The sequence below is a fragment of the Papio anubis genome, chromosome 11 (genome assembly GCF_008728515.1).
Source record: "Papio anubis isolate 15944 chromosome 11, Panubis1.0, whole genome shotgun sequence".
NCBI lineage: Eukaryota > Metazoa > Chordata > Mammalia > Primates > Cercopithecidae > Papio > Papio anubis.
In genome coordinates, this window is record NC_044986.1 from 73,891,795 (window position 1) to 73,911,771 (window position 19,977).

The 19,977-nt window shown below is 43.4% G+C and overlaps 1 protein-coding gene across 47 annotated transcripts in view; it reads right to left on the reverse strand.

The window, feature by feature from the left end:
- KCNMA1 (potassium calcium-activated channel subfamily M alpha 1) overlaps positions 1-19,977 on the reverse strand; it is a 766,524-nt gene that overhangs the window by 374,458 nt on the left and 372,089 nt on the right. For all 47 annotated transcript variants that reach the window (XM_021943995.2, XM_017962870.3, XM_017962890.2 and 44 more), the window contains exon 3: positions 9,008-9,069. In XM_021943995.2, the coding sequence (XP_021799687.1) occupies positions 9,008-9,069 (62 nt within the window). The remainder of the gene's footprint in view (positions 1-9,007; positions 9,070-19,977) is intronic.

Here is a 19,977-nt window from a genome sequence, read left to right on the forward strand (position 1 = left end):
GGCCCCTGTAAAGCACATCGCACACTGACCTCAGTTTCAAAAAGATGGAGTGGATGCCATTCAGACACTTCTGGAAATTTCCAAATAAAAATTTCCGAGAGTTTTAATCATCTACCATTGGACAACCAGTATTACTGCCACTGGATAGAGTCTGCTTCTCTGATTATTTTATGCCATCCCTGAAGCATTCTCAACCCCTAATCTCAGTGGCTGATTTTAAGGCAAGGTTTTGCTTGACTTAGCGTACACCGAAAATCACAAAGCCCGAGTACAGGCCATAATGAGAGTCTCCTCCTGTGGACTCCTAGAGTTGGGGGCAGACTGAGTTTTATGTCTATTCAACTCAAAATCTCCCCTAGAGCCAAAACATGTTATAGCATCCAGCTATCTTTTCAACCCCTCAACCTTCAGTACTTACTGTGTGCAATGCTCGTATTAGTCATTGATATATTGCTTAGTGATGCCTTACTCGTTCCTGTTTTGCTATCTTATTTTTCCTGTGTATATGGCTGGACTTCCTGTCCCTTTTAAAAATATGTATAATTTAAAAGATATAGCATTATACATAAGTACTCAAAATTCCCCAGTACCTAGCAAAATGCCTTATACACAGTTTGTACTCAGTGGAGAGCTATTATCTGATTGGTACCTTTAAGGCCATAGGTACACAGACAGCTCTCAGTCTCATCTCTGCTACTGTGATGAGCCTGGTGGCCAATTCCCCCATGCTCTGCCTCTCCACTTAATTTTTAGGCAGGACATGATTGTTTCCTACACACACACGCACACACACACACAAACACACTCTTTCTCTCTCTCTCTTCTCCCAAATTCTATGAACAAAGACACATGCATCAAAAAGTCCCAAGGGCATTGTTGCTTTGAGAGTTCTATTTTTAAGCCACAAATGACTCATCACCAACCAGGGTCTACCCAAAACTACATGTGTCAGGCTGTCAGGTCAGGACAAGGGGTAAAAGACAAGGAAGAGGTCACATCTCCTCCAGCCCATGAACCCCATGATAAAGCTGTAAAAGCTGCCACCACTCCACACACCACACCCCACCCCTGCCACAGTTGTGTTAGGCACAAGCACTGCCCTTGTGTTTGGATTAAACTGTTCTGAGCTATAACATTTCGCTCCAGCTGGCTCCTATCCTGATCTCTCAGCAGTCTCTGAATGCGTGTCAATCTGTGACTATAGGGAGAGGCCCGGTGCCATGTGACAGGGAGGAGATGCAGCCCTCTTGTGGTATACACTCAGGCTTGTTGTAGAGGTCAGAAGTAACTAGTGGGTCTGAAAGGGAATGCATTTCTTCATTTGCCCTGAAACAATTATTCTTTTAAAAAGAATAAGGGAGGGCTAAGAAAGTGCCAGATTGTCCAAAGCATTCTTTTTAAGTTCTGGAGAATGGCGAGAAGGGAAGAAATAATTCATTCGAATTTTGGAAGGCAAAGTAGATAGGGATGTATAGACATAGATATCAGATAGTGTTTCCACAGGGGAAACAAATGAGCAACTAGACAAAATGTCCTCAAAAGTTATGCATAACAAATTCCAAACAGGCCAAAACAATGTGTTCAGCTCTTCAATGTATTCAGCCCTGTGTTACCCTTCCACAGTGGAGCTGAACTCTTAACTCTTACCCATCCCCACCTCCATGCTGAAATAGTACAGAAAAAGAGGGAGACAGTGGGGAGGGAGAGAGAGAGATTAGTAGGAGGGTCATAAAATCAAGGAATTCAAGGCCTCTTACCAATGAGGATGAAATAAACTAATCCCATGCAGCCACCTGACTGGATTTTATCTTTTCCACCTGGGATTATCTTTGTTCTTTCCCATGGCCCTGAAGTTTCCCCCATGACAAGGGCCTGGAGGTCCAGAATTTGCATAAAAAGACAATATATGCTTTGCTATTCAATGAGTAGGTTATCATGTCTTTGTTCATTTTTGTATTTAGTAGAAATAACCCAGGAGATCAAGTAGAAAAGGACAGAGAAGAACTCTGTCTTCCAGCTCCAGCTCTGCCCCTGGCTGGTCAGATGACCTTGAGGAGGTCCCTCACCCTCACTGAGGCACAGGGAACGGTGGCACCAGTTGGGATCCAATGCCTCTTTCACTCTAATACTATATTCTACAGTTGTCTTTTGTGGCAGACCTGAAAGGTTCAGCTCAGTCCTCCTGCCCTTTCCTAGCATAGTCCCTGATTTGCCCAGTGAAATGTCAAAGATAAGCAGTTCCCTTAATGCTTCTAGATGCCATTGCCTACGATGCCTAGGTTCTACTTGTGCAACGAGCAATAAGCAAGGAAGACAAGATTTCCTCACCAATGTGGAAGGGAGAAGGAGGAAGGGCGCTAATGCTTTCAACTTTGACGTAAATAAAACCAATCTGTTTGACAACCAAAGAACAGATCCTGTCCCCCGAATCTGCCCATATGGAGACAAGGACATATATAGAAGTTGACTGTGTTCCTTGGCATACTCTCTACCTGTCTTCTCTACCAGGCTTTCACTCGGTTCATGAACAAATGGCAATGTGGAAGGTTAGATGAGCTAGGAAGACTGAGTTAGAGTTACTCTCGTATCAGAGCACCAAGTGTTGCTATTAAAGGCTAAATTCTGAAGGGGGACAAGGACTTCCCATTGGAGTTATTTACAGCCTCTTTGCCCTGAAGGCATCTTGTCTTCCACCATCCCTCAGTGGGCTCGGCTCCTCCACCATCTGACATTCCATTCTTTCAACAGCTGCTGGCTCTCCTGTTGTGTTCCCTTCACAGATGTGCAGTGCCGTTCTGAACATCCTGCCCTTGAACTTTCCCTACCCATAATTTTCCAAACCAAAGCCTAGCAATAAAAATGTCAGTGAGGGATGGAGAAAATTGGGGGGAGTATTTTAAAAGGGAAAAAAAACAGGGAGACGCTTTGCACACACAGTGATTTGTGTTGACTTCTTCAACAAAGGTTAAATGTATGCCGTGACTTCTCAAAAAGGGCACGAAGGCAGAGAGCTGGATCTAATTTTCCAGAACACTACCTAGAAAGGCTGTGCTCCATAAAGGAACTGGTTACAGAGTAAGCTGGTGAGCTTCTTTCTCTATGTCATGGGCTGCCCACCTGGTCACGCTGCAGGATGAGGTGCACTAAAGGGGATAGTGAAAGCTGGAATGCATAGTCCTTTACAGTTTAAAATGCACTGTCATGAATGGGATGGGATCTGTGCTGGCCTCACAGCTCTTGCAGGCGCCTGTCTTGGGGCTGAGCACAGGAGAGGCAGTGGGTCTGCACCTGTGCCTAGTCAGTTTGAACAAGGCTGGAGAAGGAAGCCAGATACTTTATGTCATTTCAAAGAACTCCATCCTATGTGGCTTCTGTTCTTTGGGGCCAAATTTTCCTGAAGTCCATTAGTTTGATAATGCCAACTCTCTAGGCATATAGATATTGCACAACATAATGCAAAACTATAACCAATCAACTAATTCTGTAACTCTTTAAAAGAGACAAAAATGTATCTCATGGGGAAACAGCATTTCTCATATCTATTTCACTATGCCAAATCACAGGGACAGACTAGGTAAGGCTAGGAAGGCCAAAGAGTCTTTCTACTTGGAAAGACACTCCTAGGTGGTAGAAACTCATGAGGAACAATCAACTCTCCTTGTTCTTTGTTCATTTGATCCTATTCCATTGCAAAATGCTGCCACTCCACTGAGATAACAGAGAAGTCGGTCGCATTACGCCATTATTAGGAAGGACTGAATCAAGGCCCAAACAGACATCAGACAGCACCTGATCCAGGGCAGTGTCTTACGTGGAAGACCTGTGATAGGAGCCTCCTACGTACCCACAACTGCACACTTGGTTCTCAGGGTGAGAAATGGAGAAAGGGAGAACAAAAGAGAAAACAAGACCAATGCATTGGCAGGATGAGGTAAGGCAACTTCCCTTTCTTGCAACATCTCATTAAACCCCATCAGTTACTTCCACAATCTGGAAATTTACTTCTTGACACTTAGAAGAGAGATGGCTTTAGAATGAGCCGTGCTGGAATCTAATCCTGGTTCTACTGCTTACTAGCTACATGGCTTGGGCTATGTCTGCAGCTTCAGCCTCCTCATCTGTAAAGTGGGAATAGTAATACCTACCCTAAGAAGTTGTTAGGGGAATTCAATGAGGTTGTATGTGCTATTTTTGGTAAAGTGCCTTGCTCTGTAGCTCACAGACAGCACATAATCAGTGAACGTTAGTTCCCTCCAACAACTTGCCCTCGCTTCCCTTTTGAAAGAGAATTTCTAGGCCAAGGGATGAGAGGCCAGGCTATGTGAAGACTGGAGTGAGAGAAACTACTGGGCGACTAACCAGTTCTGCTAAAGCTCTGGGCATCCCCAATACATCAACGGTGCCAGTTTTATTTTCAGAGACTATGAAAACAATCTGGTCAATTTCTATCACAATCTTAAAGATAGTTTTCCTTAACCATAAGCAATTTTACTGCCTGGAAAATACATAGCATTGTCACATTTGAAGGTGTTTCAAACTAATAAATGAAGACAAAATGAATAAATGGGTGAGTGGATGCAAAAGTAAAATTTTAAAAGACTAGGGAGAAGCCATTTTCCAAATGTAACCCCACTGTCGCCTTGGCAATTGGGCCCTTGGGTGAGATGCTCTACAAAATTTGTGCTGCTGTTCCCTCCTCCTTCCTAACGTCTATATCCCCAAAACAGCAGTGCTGATACCAGAAGCCAAGAGCAAAGACTGGCAAAATCAGCAAGCGCCCCCATTGTGTGCCGGCCATTTTGGAGCAGATAAAGTCATTAAGGAAAAATTTCACAACGTATAACCTTTCAGCTTTACTCCGTGAACAGCAGGTAGCTTCCCTTTCAGAGACAAGAGCCTGCACTGAAGTCACCAGTGAGCAGGACTTGACCTTCATTTTCAGTATATGCAGCATTAAATATTCATAATCCACATAACCGTAGCATAAGAAGTAGCAGCATTTAAACATGAATCAAAGGAATAAATATCTTCACACATGTGAGTCATCCTTTCCCAGAATGCCCCTGGTAAAAATGCAAATACCCAGAGCTCTGGGCCTCTGTCTCTTCCAACTTTCTTTTGAAATTCTGAAAGCAACAGAGACTGCTGCATTATGCAATCCATGAATCTCGCTCTCATGCTGACACTGGTGGGTCTTTGTTTTTTTTTCCTTATCTGTTAGATAAGAATTGCTGTTCTTGTGTCAAAGGGAGGAAATAGACAAGGACGGAAGCAGCAACGGTGACATTAGCACCCACAGGGTGTCTGCAGGCACTCTTGACTTGGTTGTACAATTTCTAAAAAATCTTTGCTTCACAAGGATCAGAATGTGTGGGAGAACAGGGTCGGCGTAGGTGGCAGGAGACATCAGAATTAGGAGCTAAAGTGACATGTGACATAAATTGGGCAGGAGTCCTTTTAAAAAGAATGAAAAAGAAAGGGAGCTTTTTGTACACAATCCACCTTGTATGGCTAATTGGAGCTTTGGGGAGATGGTGTGTGGAGGGCTCAATGCTTGTCTGTGCTTGTTAAGGCACTAACGTGATGTCTGACCAAAGACTTGGTCCAGAGACATCTTTGTCTGCTTGGGTGTTTCTAGAGAGTCTACTGCTGGGATTATAAAGCACAATTTTAATAAGGTTTAATGTAATTATCTTTGTTTTCAATTCCAGGAGCTCTGAGGACAATCTGTCTTAGCTAGATAGTAATCACTTGAGGCCACACAAATGAGTCTTCCCTCACAATCACTCTAGGATCATTAAGACCAGACCCAAAGAAAACGCTCTATGCTGGGATCTGTCTTTGCCTAATGGCCAAAAATGAAAGTTGTGCAGCTGTCTTTGGAAGTGACTTATCCATCACCTCTGGATAGTAAAAAGAGCTTTGAAAGGTTAAAAAGATCATAAACCCACCAATGATGACATTTCTCTGAGCTGTATTACTCATCTGCTAATGCACAGAAGTAAAATAACCACCTAGCCTGCTTGTCCACTTGCACAACTGGAGCTGACCTGCCTTGAGACATAGCTGGTCCAGCAGACCACGGGAGCCTGTTTTATACATTAATCGGCATTCCTCGCACTTTTCAAAGGGCTGGGTGCAGAGAGCCTGGAATCTCAAACTTGTGCTACAGGACAGTCCTCAGCATTCTGTAGGAGAGGGGCAGCTCTGGCTAAAATTCACTGAGACAAGCCATTTCACTCATGTCTATTGGTTTAGATTCACTTGTGGGAAAGCCTATAGACCATCCCCTAGTTTATTTATCTGAAGGGTGTAAATACTAACTACAATTCATCTGGAGAATTCTGGGTGCTTTTTTTGCAGGGTGAAGATTTAATATAACTTCCACGAGAAGTTTAAAGCTGTCTTTCCAAAATATCCAGATGGCCAGCCAAACCACGAATGTGTAAAACTGGTAACAGTTTTGAATGAAAGGCATGGATTTTAAGAATGTACATTCTACTTTCTCACTTTATTTCCATTTGCATCCTATATGTGGATAGAATTTCATTTTTTTTCTCATTCACTAAGCTCGATTATAGTTTTTTAATAGGTTTCACTGTGTTTTATTCTTGGAAATCTATGGACTTATCATAGAGATGGCTTTAGAGATTCTACACTAATTCTCCCCCAAACTTAAACTGAGCTTGCTTGCTGTCTTTCCCAAGGAAGATGGAAAACTCCCTTGTGCTGAATCCACTGATTGGGCCTGCCACCGGACAGAATCTTCAAATATGGTCTCAGAACCAAATGAAGTCATGAAAATGAAAAGTTTCTATATAAATAACCAGAAAGTCTTCTTATAAACAAAGCCTTGCTATGCCAAACCACATAGTTTAGCAACAGAGATGCCGGGATGAGGCTAGGACAGTCCTCAGGCAGAATGGGAATAGCCTTGTTTCTAACCTTATCGGCATTTTTGCCAGGAAAAGGTGAGGACAGGACTGAAGTTCCATCCTTGGGACAGACTATTTGCAAGTTCATAAAAGAAACCGGAATCAGACAGGCCTCCCAGTGCTGTCTTCCCCAAGGCCTAGAAGGATCATAATTAAAGCCAAAGGACATTGAGATGGTGTAGGACATTAGGGGAAGAGGGTATGCATTGGGGAATTTCATTCCTCTTCATCTTCTCACATGGAAATGGAGAACACCAGGATCCACAGAACAAAAGACTGCCTTACAGTAGACTGTAAAAAAAGACACAATCCAAATCCATCTAAAGAGCATTTTATTTCTGAAAAATACAGAGGGACAAAAGGTTAAAAAAATAAAAAAAACGAAAAGGGAAGGAAGGTGCTGGCTGAGGCATCTGGGCCTCTAACCCATCAACACACTCACCTCCACATTAGGGTTTTCTCTCTCTGGGGCACACAAGCTACAAGCCCAAACCTCTTTCCTGAGTCTCTGCATGGAAGTTGGCAGGGTCTACACCCCACGACACGTGAGAACACCCCTGGAGAGAGATTGGAGAAATAAGACCAGGGGCTTTAGAGGATCTTCAGTTCAATACAAATAGGGTCCAGAATCATTAAGAGTAAATATTAAAAAGGGGGCTTACCTTCAATGACATGCCAATGGGAGTCTTCCAAACTTAAACAAGCTCTTCTCTTTCTTGGCTCGGGAGAGTTGATGGAGGGAGCATGTGGAATCTTGTCTCCCGACAGCATTGAAAGGACTCTCCATCTGAGATGGGTGAGGGCAGCCCAGTCTCGCACATGCGGATGGGCTGAAGGCCCTCTGATAGGCTTAGACTTGGCTGATTCCCAGAGACAGGTTATTAAAGGAGATATTTTCTTTATTTTCCCTGACTGACATTTTGGCCTCTGCACCCAAATGCACAAAATCCTTGGCCGGCGACCAGATGGCTCTGAGAAATTCTGAGTTTAGCTGTGCATGAAATTACCACCATCCCAAGCCACAGGAAAGGAGCACTAAGCTCAGAATTCAGGCACATCAGAGTCTGAGCCAACAGGCACACCAGGGAGGTTTCCTAGTATCAAAGTCTAGTAGCCAACCATACCAGAGATAGAGTTAAAGTTCAAAACACTCACACAGTGGACAATAAGGGCAACAAGCTCAAGGCCACTGTCACCAGAGTGGCCAAGTTCACGCCACAACAGAAAATGAGTTAGACTCCAGCTCGTTTCCCTGATGCTGTCAACTTCATGATTGCAATGGTATAGGTGGAACAAATTATTTCCTCAGGATTGGCACCTGCAGGAATCAGGGCAGAACTGGCTGCAACGTTGCAGTTCTAGTCTGTGCCCTCTTCATCCTTCTGCAAGGTCTTTATCATCTGTCACCCAGGCTCACCCTGGAGCACCAGTCCATTCAGCTGGCACCCAAGGAGTCTGCATGAGTGTCTACTCTAGACGTCCTCAAATGGTCACGGGCCTCCACCTCTGGGGGTCATCATGAACTCCTCCATCCATCTCCTTACCTTCACAAGTCAAGAAGCACCAGCATGCAATGCTTCAGCTGAATACCCGGTTGGCAGGTGAAAGGATAGCACCATGCTTTCTAAGCTGACCTCCAGTAAGATCAAAGCATTGGAAACCCAACTGAGAAAAGGATCCTACAACCATGGCAAGAATGGCTCAGACCCTCATCTGTGGGAAACTGTCACCCTCCCAGAAGTTGCAAATTCCCATCAAGTCATCTTACCCACTTGACATCTTCAATGCAAATACATCATCAAGAAACAGCTCTTTAAAAATAAGTAATACCCAGCAAGAAGACTCGACCTCAGATACCTCACCCTCCTATGCCAGCATACTTAAAGTAGCCTTCCTTCTCAGAACTTTCTTTCCCGTTTAGAAAATCAGCACAGTGTAGCCCTAGCTTCCTCCAAAATCTTCTGCACTTAGAAGGTCTGGCAAAGGTTGGTGTTAAGGTAAATAAATGGATCAACATAAAGGCTTATGATTTTTTATGAAACAAGGGCAAGAAAGAATATTTGAATACTCACTTTGACGAATCTATGAAGTATATTACAAGTGCACCGATGCTGAGAGCAAAGACTAAGACAACCTGCAAAAGAAGAGGAAAATGCCATCACTTCAGAGTTGGACCTCAGGATGTTTGGGTTTTTTGACACATGCAGAAGCAGCTTTGAAATATGGTGCCCATTGCTCTCGGTGACCTGCTTGGAAATCTCACCCCCATCCCCAGCCCCCCATTACTGCCTCACGGTTGGCTCCTCATATGGCAATGAGCAGCAACCTCGCTCCTTGCCAATAGGGGTCAGGGTAGCCTTTTATATCTCAGGGCACTGGGTTTTTATCTGGCCCTGTTATCTCAAAGTTCAGCTTCTATGCAATTGAAGTTGATAAACTTCAGTGGGAAAAGAGCAGGTGAAAATTTAAGGTGACACAATTTTTCATATTATATGTAGTCTAGGATCTGCAGCAACTCCAATAGAGGAATGTCAACTTTAACAGCTTCATTGAGGCATAATTTACATACCACAATATTCGCCCATTTAAAAAGTACAATTCATCAATGACTTTAGTAAATCTACTAAGTTATGCAACCATCACTGTAATCCAGTTTTAGAACACTTTCATTATCCCAGGAAGATCCCTCATGCCTGTTAAATCAATCCCCTTTCCCATCACCGAGCCCCAGACCACATTAATCTACTTTCTGTCTCTACACAAGAGATACCAATTTGAAGAGCACAAATTTGCTCGTACAAATGTCCATGTGTGTATGTGTGTACATACATAAAGATATATTCACTGCATGTATGATCTATATGATTATAACACTTCTGAAATACTTAGGAGAACAGTTTAGGTTCAGGAAGTCAATTAGGCCATCCATTAGGCCAGTTATGTGACAATTCTTGTCCTACTTTACACTTTTCACTCAAAATTAATCTCCATGGATGGAAGACAGTTTTGGCATCTCCTTCAGTGGATACCTGTCACGCTAAGGTCCATCGAATGAATATGTAGCAGATTAGGCTGACACCGACACTTCTGTCCTCACTACACATCCTACTTTCTTTAATCTTTCACAGAGGAGACTATTAATGCAAATAAAGCATAGTGAGAAATAAAGAAGATGCTTTCAGCCAACAATTAAGCCTGAGAACAAAAAGTAAGCACCACCATTACACACAATGCCTGGCTGCGAGGTCAACCTTTCAGGTATGCTAATACTCTGAAGAGACTGCAGGTTGAAGGGCATTGGAAGTCAGTCTCCTCAGTGTCCACCTATTGACATCTCTCAGGCCTTGGCTGGTGGGTAGAGAGGAATCCCAATTTATGTAAAGACTAAGTATGATCAAGCTGTGTGTGTGTGTTTGTGCCTGTGTATGAGAGACAGAATCTATCTCTCTTACACACACACACACGCACACACACACACCTGTATTTTGTATGTGTGCCAGAGTGGCTGACAGAAAATGAAGTCTGCATGAGATACTCATTTAAAGCATTGCAAAACTCCATGGAGCTCCTGGGGCAGGATGGTGGCTTGCACAGTCCAGAAAATGACCATTAAAAACAAATGGACACTGTAAAATGAATATGCAGTTTCATAGCAACTGATAAAATCTCCATATAAAGGGAGGTGCTAAAACAATACACCGCTGAGGTTTATTTCATTCGGCCATTTTTTAAAAAAAACTAAAACATGCTCCAATTGAATGCTGCAGTCTATCAGTAATTATCATCTGCCCAGCACTAATCCCTCTTAGCTGCCTCACCTCAGCCCCTCCCTTCACACACATTCATTCATATGTTCCTTTCAAAGGTACACACAAAAACAAGCAAACAAAAACATGAGCAGGCCTCCGATTTTTCCTCTATTATCTAAAGAAGGCAGCAAAACAAAGAGCTTAAGATTAATTTTGATCTGTGCTGCTATTTCTGAGGCATAAGCAGTTAGATCCTGGCCCTGACCTCATTCTCAAAAAGCTGCAAAGAGAAGGGGTGTGTCCAGAACCCAGGAGAAGGGCCTCTTCTCCATTCATAAACAGCTGATTTAAAACTAATCCCTGTCCATTTGGCTCCCTGTGTGTGTATCTGTGAATGCTGAGCATCTGTCAGAGCTGGCTATATAGGCCTAGGCCACCCAAAGCCACTGTTGCAGAAAAGGATAGGAAACAAGTCCTTGCAAATGGCCTCTACATCATTCTGTAAGGAACTCGAAATCTAAGAGCCCTGCAATGGCAATGTTGTCGCAGCATCCAGATGTCCAACATAGCTGATACTAACTTGCTCCAGCTGCCTCCACTTGCAGTCGGTGATGGGGACTAATGCGTTCCTTATTCAAGCAAACAAGCCAGTGACAGGAGGAAGGCAGGAATCTTGCTGCCCTCTGAAGATGAAAACTCAAATATCAGCATCTCTCTGATAGAGTAAGAGGGGGAAGAAATCCAGGAGGGAAATGAACTCCACAGCTCCCTGGCCCTGAAGATTCTGTTGAATGGATATGCGCTTGGGTCCACGTGTTCAGCTGGAAAGCCTCCTCTCAGTGAGATACAGGATAGGCAAAATGCCCCAAGATGTACCATAAAATGCTCCCTAGGGAGATGCTGTGCATCCCAGTATTAAGGTAACTGTGCATGTAGTCTTGAAACTTGCTAAATGCCTCTTTATCATGTCAGGCTCGATCACATTGTCAGCCCAGATCCAGGTGCTGTAGAAAACACATCAACACTTTGGATGTGGCCATGAAAATAGAATCCCCATCAGAGACTTGTCTTCTCTAGGCCCCTAGCAAAGCCACCTTAGAAGTGTCAGTTTAGTCTCTCTTTCTCTATCTGTCTAACAAATCCTCATTGTCTGAGAACTCCAAGTTTGAAAACACAAAATGATTACATTTTAGTGTACATGGTAATGGTAATATTATAAAGCCCCCCAAACAGTCATCTAAGTATTTAAGATATGCTATACATAAGGCCCAAGAATAACAGAAGATGGAAGGCCACTTGGAGTCATGAAATATACTCTTTCTTTTTTAGACAGAGTCTCGTTCTGTCGCCCAGGCTGGAGTGCAGTGGCGCAATCTCAATTCACTGCAACCTCTGCCTCCCAGGTTCAAGCAATTATCTTGCCTCAGCACCTCCCGAGTAGCTGGGACTACAGGCGCCTGCCACCATACCCAGCTAATTTTTTTGTATTTTTAGTAGAGAGGGGGTTTCACCATGTTGGCCAGGCTGGTCTCAAACTCCTGACCTCAAGTGAGCCACCTGCCTCGGCCTCCCCAAGTGTTGGGATTACAGGCATGAGCCACTGCACCTGGCAAAATATACTCTTTTTTATAGAGTCGTTCTTACATAGATTAATCCCACGCTATTATGTAATTAGTGATAAATCATATAATACAGGTTTAGCCAATACAAAATGAACTATTGCCTAGATGGATCATTAGTAACTGGGTAAGGGTAGGAAAAGTAGGGCTCTTATCTCAATATCCTCTCCTTTCCCAAAATGTCCTTCTTTCTACATAGTAACACTACTCTAATATCTCTTCATGAAGGAGTGGGGCCATTGGGAATCCTTTTGCGAGCTTTTATAGTTTCAGGGACAAGGAGGACAGAAGCCCAAGGGACATGGTAAAATGAGGCCAAGGAAAGCACAGTCCCCCAGAAAGCAAAGCATCCCTGCCCTACAGCAGCTAAGTCATAGAATAAGAAATAACCAAACATGTAACAAAGCATTGTCCCACAGAAGGGCTTGGGGGCAGCAGTCTGATACACAGATAATTTGAGCATTGCCTCTCAGGGTACTTCTGCTAACTTGCTTGAGAGCCTGTCCTGCTTGCTAAACGTGCCATAGTCTGAGCTCAACAAATCACCTCAGCCACCTTGGACAGTATGAATTGTCACCTTTTCAGATTTACTGAAAACACCCATATACTGTGTGGTGATGTTGAGTACTTAGTGTGCCAGATTCCTAAAAACAAAAGCAATTTGATAAATGTCACTGAAACAATGGTGCTTTGAGTCATCTATTTTCAAAACTCCAAGATCAAACAAGACATGTGTTTGCACAAAAGAATGCCAGGAACACACACACACAGTGTATTTTTTTTTTTTTTTTAAGGGCAGGGTGCAGTAGCTCATGCTTGTAATTCCAGCACTTTGGGAGGTCATGGCAAGCGGATCACTTGAGGCCAGGAGTTCTAGACCAGCCTAGCCAACACAGTGAAACCCTGGCTTTACCAAAAAATACAAAAAATTAGCATTTGTGGTGGTGCTCACCTGTAGTTGCAGCTACTTGGGAAGTTGAAGCAGGAGAGAATCACCTGAACCCTGGAGGCAGAGGTTGCAGTGAGCCAGGAGTGTGCCACTGCACTCCAGCCTGGACAACAGAGTGAGACTCTGTCTCCAAAAAAAAAAAAAAAAAAGGGGGGTCGGGCGCGGTGGCTCACACCTGTAATTGCAGCACTTTGGGAGGCCGAGGTGGGGGGATCACGAGGTCAGGAGTTTGAGACCAGCCTGGCCAACATGGTGAAACCCTGTCTCTACTGAAAGTATAAAAAGTTAGCCAGGCATGGTGGTGCTTGCCTGTATTCCCAGCTACTCAGGAGCCTGAGGCAGAAGAATCTCTTGAACCTGGGAGGCAGAGGTTGCAGTTAGCCGAGATTGTGCCACTGCACTCCAGCCTGGGCAACAGAGCGAGACTCTGTCTCCAAAAAAAAAAAGTCTGTCCCTAACACCTGATGCAAAGAAGAAGCCTAGTGCAAAATGGGGAGGAGAGAGGGAAAGTCCACAGCCATCTCACTAGATGAAAATCTCTGCGGGCCATGAAGATCTTTCAAATGTCTGACAAAGTTTATGAAAATTCATGAAAATGGAAAATAGTAAAGCCAAGCATAGACTATTCCCCCTCAGGTGATGGAGCACTTCAGGAAAAAGGCAGATTTGGTGATGTATAGAGGTGATTGAGTCAGGAAAGCTGGCTCTTAGAGACGTTTCCTGTTCTAGAACCTGGGCTGGAGTTGCTGCGATTAGGTCCATATGCTTTCAGCGGGTGTGTGAGGCATCATGGCCTTGGGAGGCAGATTCAGAGCCGAGGCTCACAAAGGTGGCTACCACCAGAATCCAGTCTCCTGAGGAGTTTCCTTCCAAAGCAGAGATGCCCTCATCCCACCCGAGGACCAGCAAATCATGAGCTGGGGGAGGGGAAGTCTGGGCACCTCTTTTTCACAAGCTGCTCCAGTGAATCTGACATGTGACCAAGAATGGGAGTCACTGAATTAAAGCCATTAGGAGAAACCACTTAGCTCAAGTCAGAGATTAATTTACAAATGTCGCTTTAACAATTAGCCCATTAGAACATATGTATGAGGCCTGCAGGCTTAGAGAATCGTGCTAGGAGTACTAGAAAAAGTACAGAGAGGAGGATGAATTAATTCTCTCCTGAGCACATTTTACACATTCTTCTCAGCTCACAGCAGAACAAATGACCCTAATTAATGATTCTGCATGTTTGATCAGGGTTTAGCTGCCTACTGACAGCAGAGACCCTTCTCAGAAAATGGACAATTCTCTATATATGATCCCAAAAGCATAGGACTTTTTAAATTGAAGTATATAATTTACATATAATAAAATCCACTATATTAAAAAATATAATTTGGGAGGCCAAGGCTAAAAGATAGCTTGAGCCCAAGAGTTCAAGACCAGTCTGGGCAACATAGAGAGACCCTATCTCTACAGAAAAACTTAAAAAAAATTATCCAGGCATGGTAGCACATGCCTATAATCCCAGCTCCTCCAGAGGGTGAGTCAGGAGGATCGCTTGAGCCTGGGAGGTTGAAGCTGCAGTTGAGCTGTGATCAAACCACTGCACTCCAACCTGGGTGACAAGGAAGACCCTGTCTCACACACACAAAAAAGAAAAAACAGACGTGAGAACTCCCAAGGCAAAACAATCTGGAGACATTTTTTTTTTTTGAGAGATAATATCATTCCAACATCTAAATTATAATGTTTTTGGCCTGGTGAATTTATTAATAACAATGCCAACAAACATTTATTGAACATCTATGCACAAGGGCCAGAGTGAGAGACAGAGAAATGCAAAACTAAAACAGTTAAGTCAGGCCTTTAAATTACTCAGGAGTCCCTTCTGAATGTAAGAAGTACTACACATATCAATAGTTATCTCCAGGATGTCAAGGAAGGATCAGATTAGGCAGAGAAGCAGCACCAACCTCATTGCAGACTCCCAAAGTGGAAGGGGGAGAGAAAGGGAGAACTGGAAAACCAAGGAAGAAGGAAGAAGAATTTTTGACATTCCAAGTTCACCTGGCTGTCCTAGGAAAGGATAGACACCAGTGATATGGTTTGACTGTGTCGCCACCCAAATCTCATCGTGAATTGTAGCTCTCACAATTCCCATGTGTTGTGTCAGGGACCCGGTGGGAGGTAATTGAATCATGGGGGCGGGTCTTTCCCCTGCTGTTCTTGTGATAGTGAATAAGTCTCACAAGATCAGATGGTTTTATAAAGGGGTGTTTCCCTGCACAAGCTCTCTCTCTTCCCTCCTGCCATGTAAGATGTGAGTTGCTCCTCCTTGCCTTCCACCATGATTGTTAGGCCTCCCCAGCCACGTAGAACTGTGAGTTCATTAAACCTCTTTTTCTTTATAAATTACACAGTATTGGGTATGTCTTTATCAGCAGTGTGAAAACAGACTAGTACAACCAGGCACACAGGATGAGTGATGTGGGGAAGGAAGAGCACAGGACACAGAAGACCTGGGTGTGAATCTCCACTCTGCCCCTATAAGCAACATGCTCTTAAGCACATCACTTAATCTCTCTGGGACTCAGTTTCCCAATCTGTGAAATAAGGAGATCGAAACAGGTGATTATGACATGGGACCTTGGTAGAAACTAAAAACTTTTGGCTTGAAAAGGTAGCCCTCACTTACGCTAACTGTAAACCATGTATGTGTAAGTCTGATTGAACATGCTGACAATATGCCTGTCCCTAAATCTGTATGCAAGAGGCTAGTTTCATAAGATCACAAGAGTAAACTCCATGGACACTCAGATTCATAGTTTGTGTTTCCAGAAGCACAATCAATTGCTCATGCAGAATGTCATCCCACAAAACTAACACAAGACATAGAAGGGCCGTAGATTAGCTCTCTCCTGAGTCTGGGTCTTAGCTCTGCCATCACTACAGAAAACTGAGTGGTGGTCTGACCCATCCCCTCCCTCTCCTTGCCTCTGTGAGCTTTGAAAAGCCCATGCTTTTGCAGGCTTTACCCCTCCAGAAACTCAGACTGAGTATCAGTGTTTTCCTAAGGGAAAAAGAAAAGGATTTTTTTCTCTTTACAGTTTAGCAAGTATAATTTATATGTTCTTGTCATTCCTAAGTCATGAATGGTTCTCTTTAGAAGAAGATATAGGCGAGGTACGGTGGCTCATGCCTGTAATCCCAACACTTTGGGAGGCTGAGGTGGGTGGATCACTTGAGGTCAGGAGTTCAAGACCAGCCTGGCCAATATGGTGAAACCCCATCTCTACTAAAAATACAAAAATTAGCTGAGTGTGGTGGCACATGCCTGTAATCCCAGCTACTCAGGAGACTGAGGCAGGAGAATTGCTTGAACCTAGGAAGCAGAGGTTTCAGCAAGCCGAGATAATGCCACTGCACTCCAGCCTGGGCAACAGAGCAAGGCTCGGTCTCAAAAAAAAAAAAAAAAAATATATATATATATATATATATAATCTTGCCACCATAAAAGGATTTTTGTTATTATACATTAAAAAATATCTGGAATATTTCTGCAGAGCCATTTAATCATCCATAGGTCCCCTAAGTTCCCAAGCTAGCATTCTGAAACATCACATTTGACTTATGGAAGAACATGCACAAAAATGCTGTAAATTGATTCTCTGGAAACCAAGACTCCAAACAACAGATTAAGTAGAGATGTATTCAAGATGAAAGAAAGGAAGAAGAAAGAGGGGCTTTATAGTTGGTATTTGGGATTATAGCATTAAAATAAAATGCATGGGATTGCCAGATAAGAGTTAAACTGCTTTGTTCACATGTAAGGAAGCCTAGCAAAAATCTCTATGATTTTACAGGCATTAGGATCTGGTGCTTTCAAAAATGCAATACTATGAAGCCATATTCAGTGTGCAATGGACTGAAATCTTAGGACACACATGTAAATTGGAGAGAATCCCTCCTTAAATCACCTCAAATGTCTTCCATAGCTTTTGGTATGAAGAAAAAAAAAAAAAAAAAATCCCTGACAGAGTCCACAAGGCCTTGCAAACTCTGATCTTTTCCTCCTCTCTGACTTTATTTCACATGCTTCCACATCTAGACTCCAGGAACCTAACTTGCAGTTCTTTCTCATTCACCATTTGACGCCTCCCACCCCAACTACCACAGAGTCTTTGCACAAGCACTTCCCTCCTCCTAGAAGCCTCACCTGCTCGCATGAGATGCCCATCCTTCAGAAATCAGCTCTGCTGTCACTTCCCTGCCTATAGGTATAGTCTGTTTTGTGTAGCAGTTAGCAAAGCAGCAATTTTACATGTCTTTGTGCAATCATTTTGATCAATTGCTCTGCTCTTTCCTTAGCTGGATGGCAAGTTCTGTGAAGGCCGGGTGTGTGTCCATTTTTAGTTATCACTACATTCCAAGAAACTAGCAAAGTGTCTCAGTATTTGTTAAATAAATAAATATGTGGAGAAAAGGCTGGAGAATTAGTTTGAAGACACAGTATAGTGGAAGCAAAAGAGAGGTGGGAGAACGTGGATTACCCTCATTGAGTAAGACTCTGAAGTTTATAACCCGGAATAAAGGCGAGATGCAGTTCCAGGTGATGGCAGGATCTCCAGGATCCCTGGTGAAAGTGGAGCAGGAAGAAGAGCACCGGGGTGGTCAAGGTCGAGGGTCTGAGACACACACAGGGATAGCAAGGACAGTCCTACACACAGACTCGAAGGGGATGGCGGGAGCTGAGGTTGAGAACAGAAGAGGACAGAGCCATCGCTGTATAGGGGGAGGGACCTGGACCTAGGTGGGTGACAGCATCAGAAGGACAGACAGAGGAAGGATTTGGTCAGACAGCAGAAGCCTGGAGAAAACACATTTCTACAAGAACAGAAGGGCAATGGAGGGCCAGAGTGTCCAGCACTCCTGGGTTATAAAGATGGCCGGGCATGGTGGCTCACGTCTGTAATCCCAGCACTTTGGGAGGTGGAGGCAGGTGGCTCACCTGAGGTCAGGAGTTCAAGACCAGCCTGGGCAACATGGTGAAAACCTATCTCTACTAAAAGTACAAAAATTAGCTGGGCGTGGTGCTGTGCACCTCTATTCCCAGCTACTGGGGAGGCTGAGGCATGAGAATCGCTTGAATCCCGGTGGTGGAGGTTGCAGTGAGCTGAGATCGTACCACTGCACTCCAGCCTGGGCAACAGTAAGACTCCGTCTCAAAACAAAACAAAACAAAACAAACAAACAAACAAAACAGAAACAGCAACATTGAGAGAGAGGTGAGGGAAACAACTATGTCTTTAGGAAAAACAGATTCAACTGAGGTGGCAGATGTGGGGAGCATTACGTGAAGAAGTAGAGAATTCAGATTTGAATCAGGACTAGGAATCTGTGAAAACAGATATCATGAGAAAGTGAGATGGAGAAGCATAAAATAATGGAAATGCCAATGTACCAATAATAAGTGAATATATTTGTGTGTATTTGTATGCACACAGACAAACACGCTGCAAGGGGCACAGAGACAAACCGTGATTCCTCTCATCACAAAGACCGGGTCTGTATCAGTATTTATTAACCACCTGCGGGTCTCTATCAGTATTTATTCACCACCTGCATGCCCCCCAGCAGTTTGTCTCTGTCCATTTTCAAATCAGGTCACTTCAAAATGACTATAAATACATACGAAGCCCTGGAAAAAAAGAGGGCTCCCTCTTACTATAAGTTTACTGTAAATCATGCATCCATCAGTATATAAACAAAGTTAACTGCAGTCATGGACTTTTTTTGAGAGGGCAGAAGAAAATTTGACTCACGCAGATAGACACAGAGTGTCTGAATTCTCATTTTTTTAATGCTCCCCAAAGAAGAATCTGAGACACGATTACTACAAGCCAATTGCCCAATCTCTTCCCTTCTGAGGGCTTCCTGTGACGTAACTATAGGGCCAGAGTCATGTGAACTTCTGCAGTTTTGTGTTCCCCAAACATTGAAGGAGTGTTTTCCTGCATCCTGGATTTTGTTGATGATGCTCATCTCATTTTGCCCATATTGAAAATACAGAAAAGTTCAATATGTTCCTCGTAGGGCTTAATTTATTATAACTGAAATGAGGGAAAGCAATTGTAACAGGAAGTCAGAAAACTTTCCCTAAAACCGTGTCCTTCCTGCAAGTCGAGGTTTAATGACACTGAAGTCTTACATCATTGCATCATAAAATTAAAAGGTTGCTTTTTGCATAACTTTACCACTGACATTAAAAGCAATGCACTGGCAAGCATGATAAAAATCTTCCATTTGAGGTCTAAAGTTTGAAAGACCTTTCCTGTCCAATTATTGAAAACCTAGGGGAAGAAGTTCCATCTGCTGGTGGAGCGCGCAAGTTTGCAGCTAATGAGCTTTTTAAGAAATTGTCTGGCTTAAGTGCATGTGAGTTTGGCCAACTGGATTTTTAATTTAATTAGGTTTATGAGATGAGAAATCTTTTGTAGCATAGTCAGGTCAGAAGTTGCCACTCACTGTCACTAAGGTCTAAATTTGTGGCTATCTTTGCCCTACTTCTCAAACCCTGCCAGTTCTGAAATTATATTAAAGGCAAAACTGGAATTTAAAGCTGGGACTCAAACAAATACTTATATGCCCATGTCTGTAGCAGCCAAAAGGTAGAAGCAACCCAAAGTGTCCACGGACAGATGAATGGATAAACAAAATGTGGTCTCTCCATACAATGG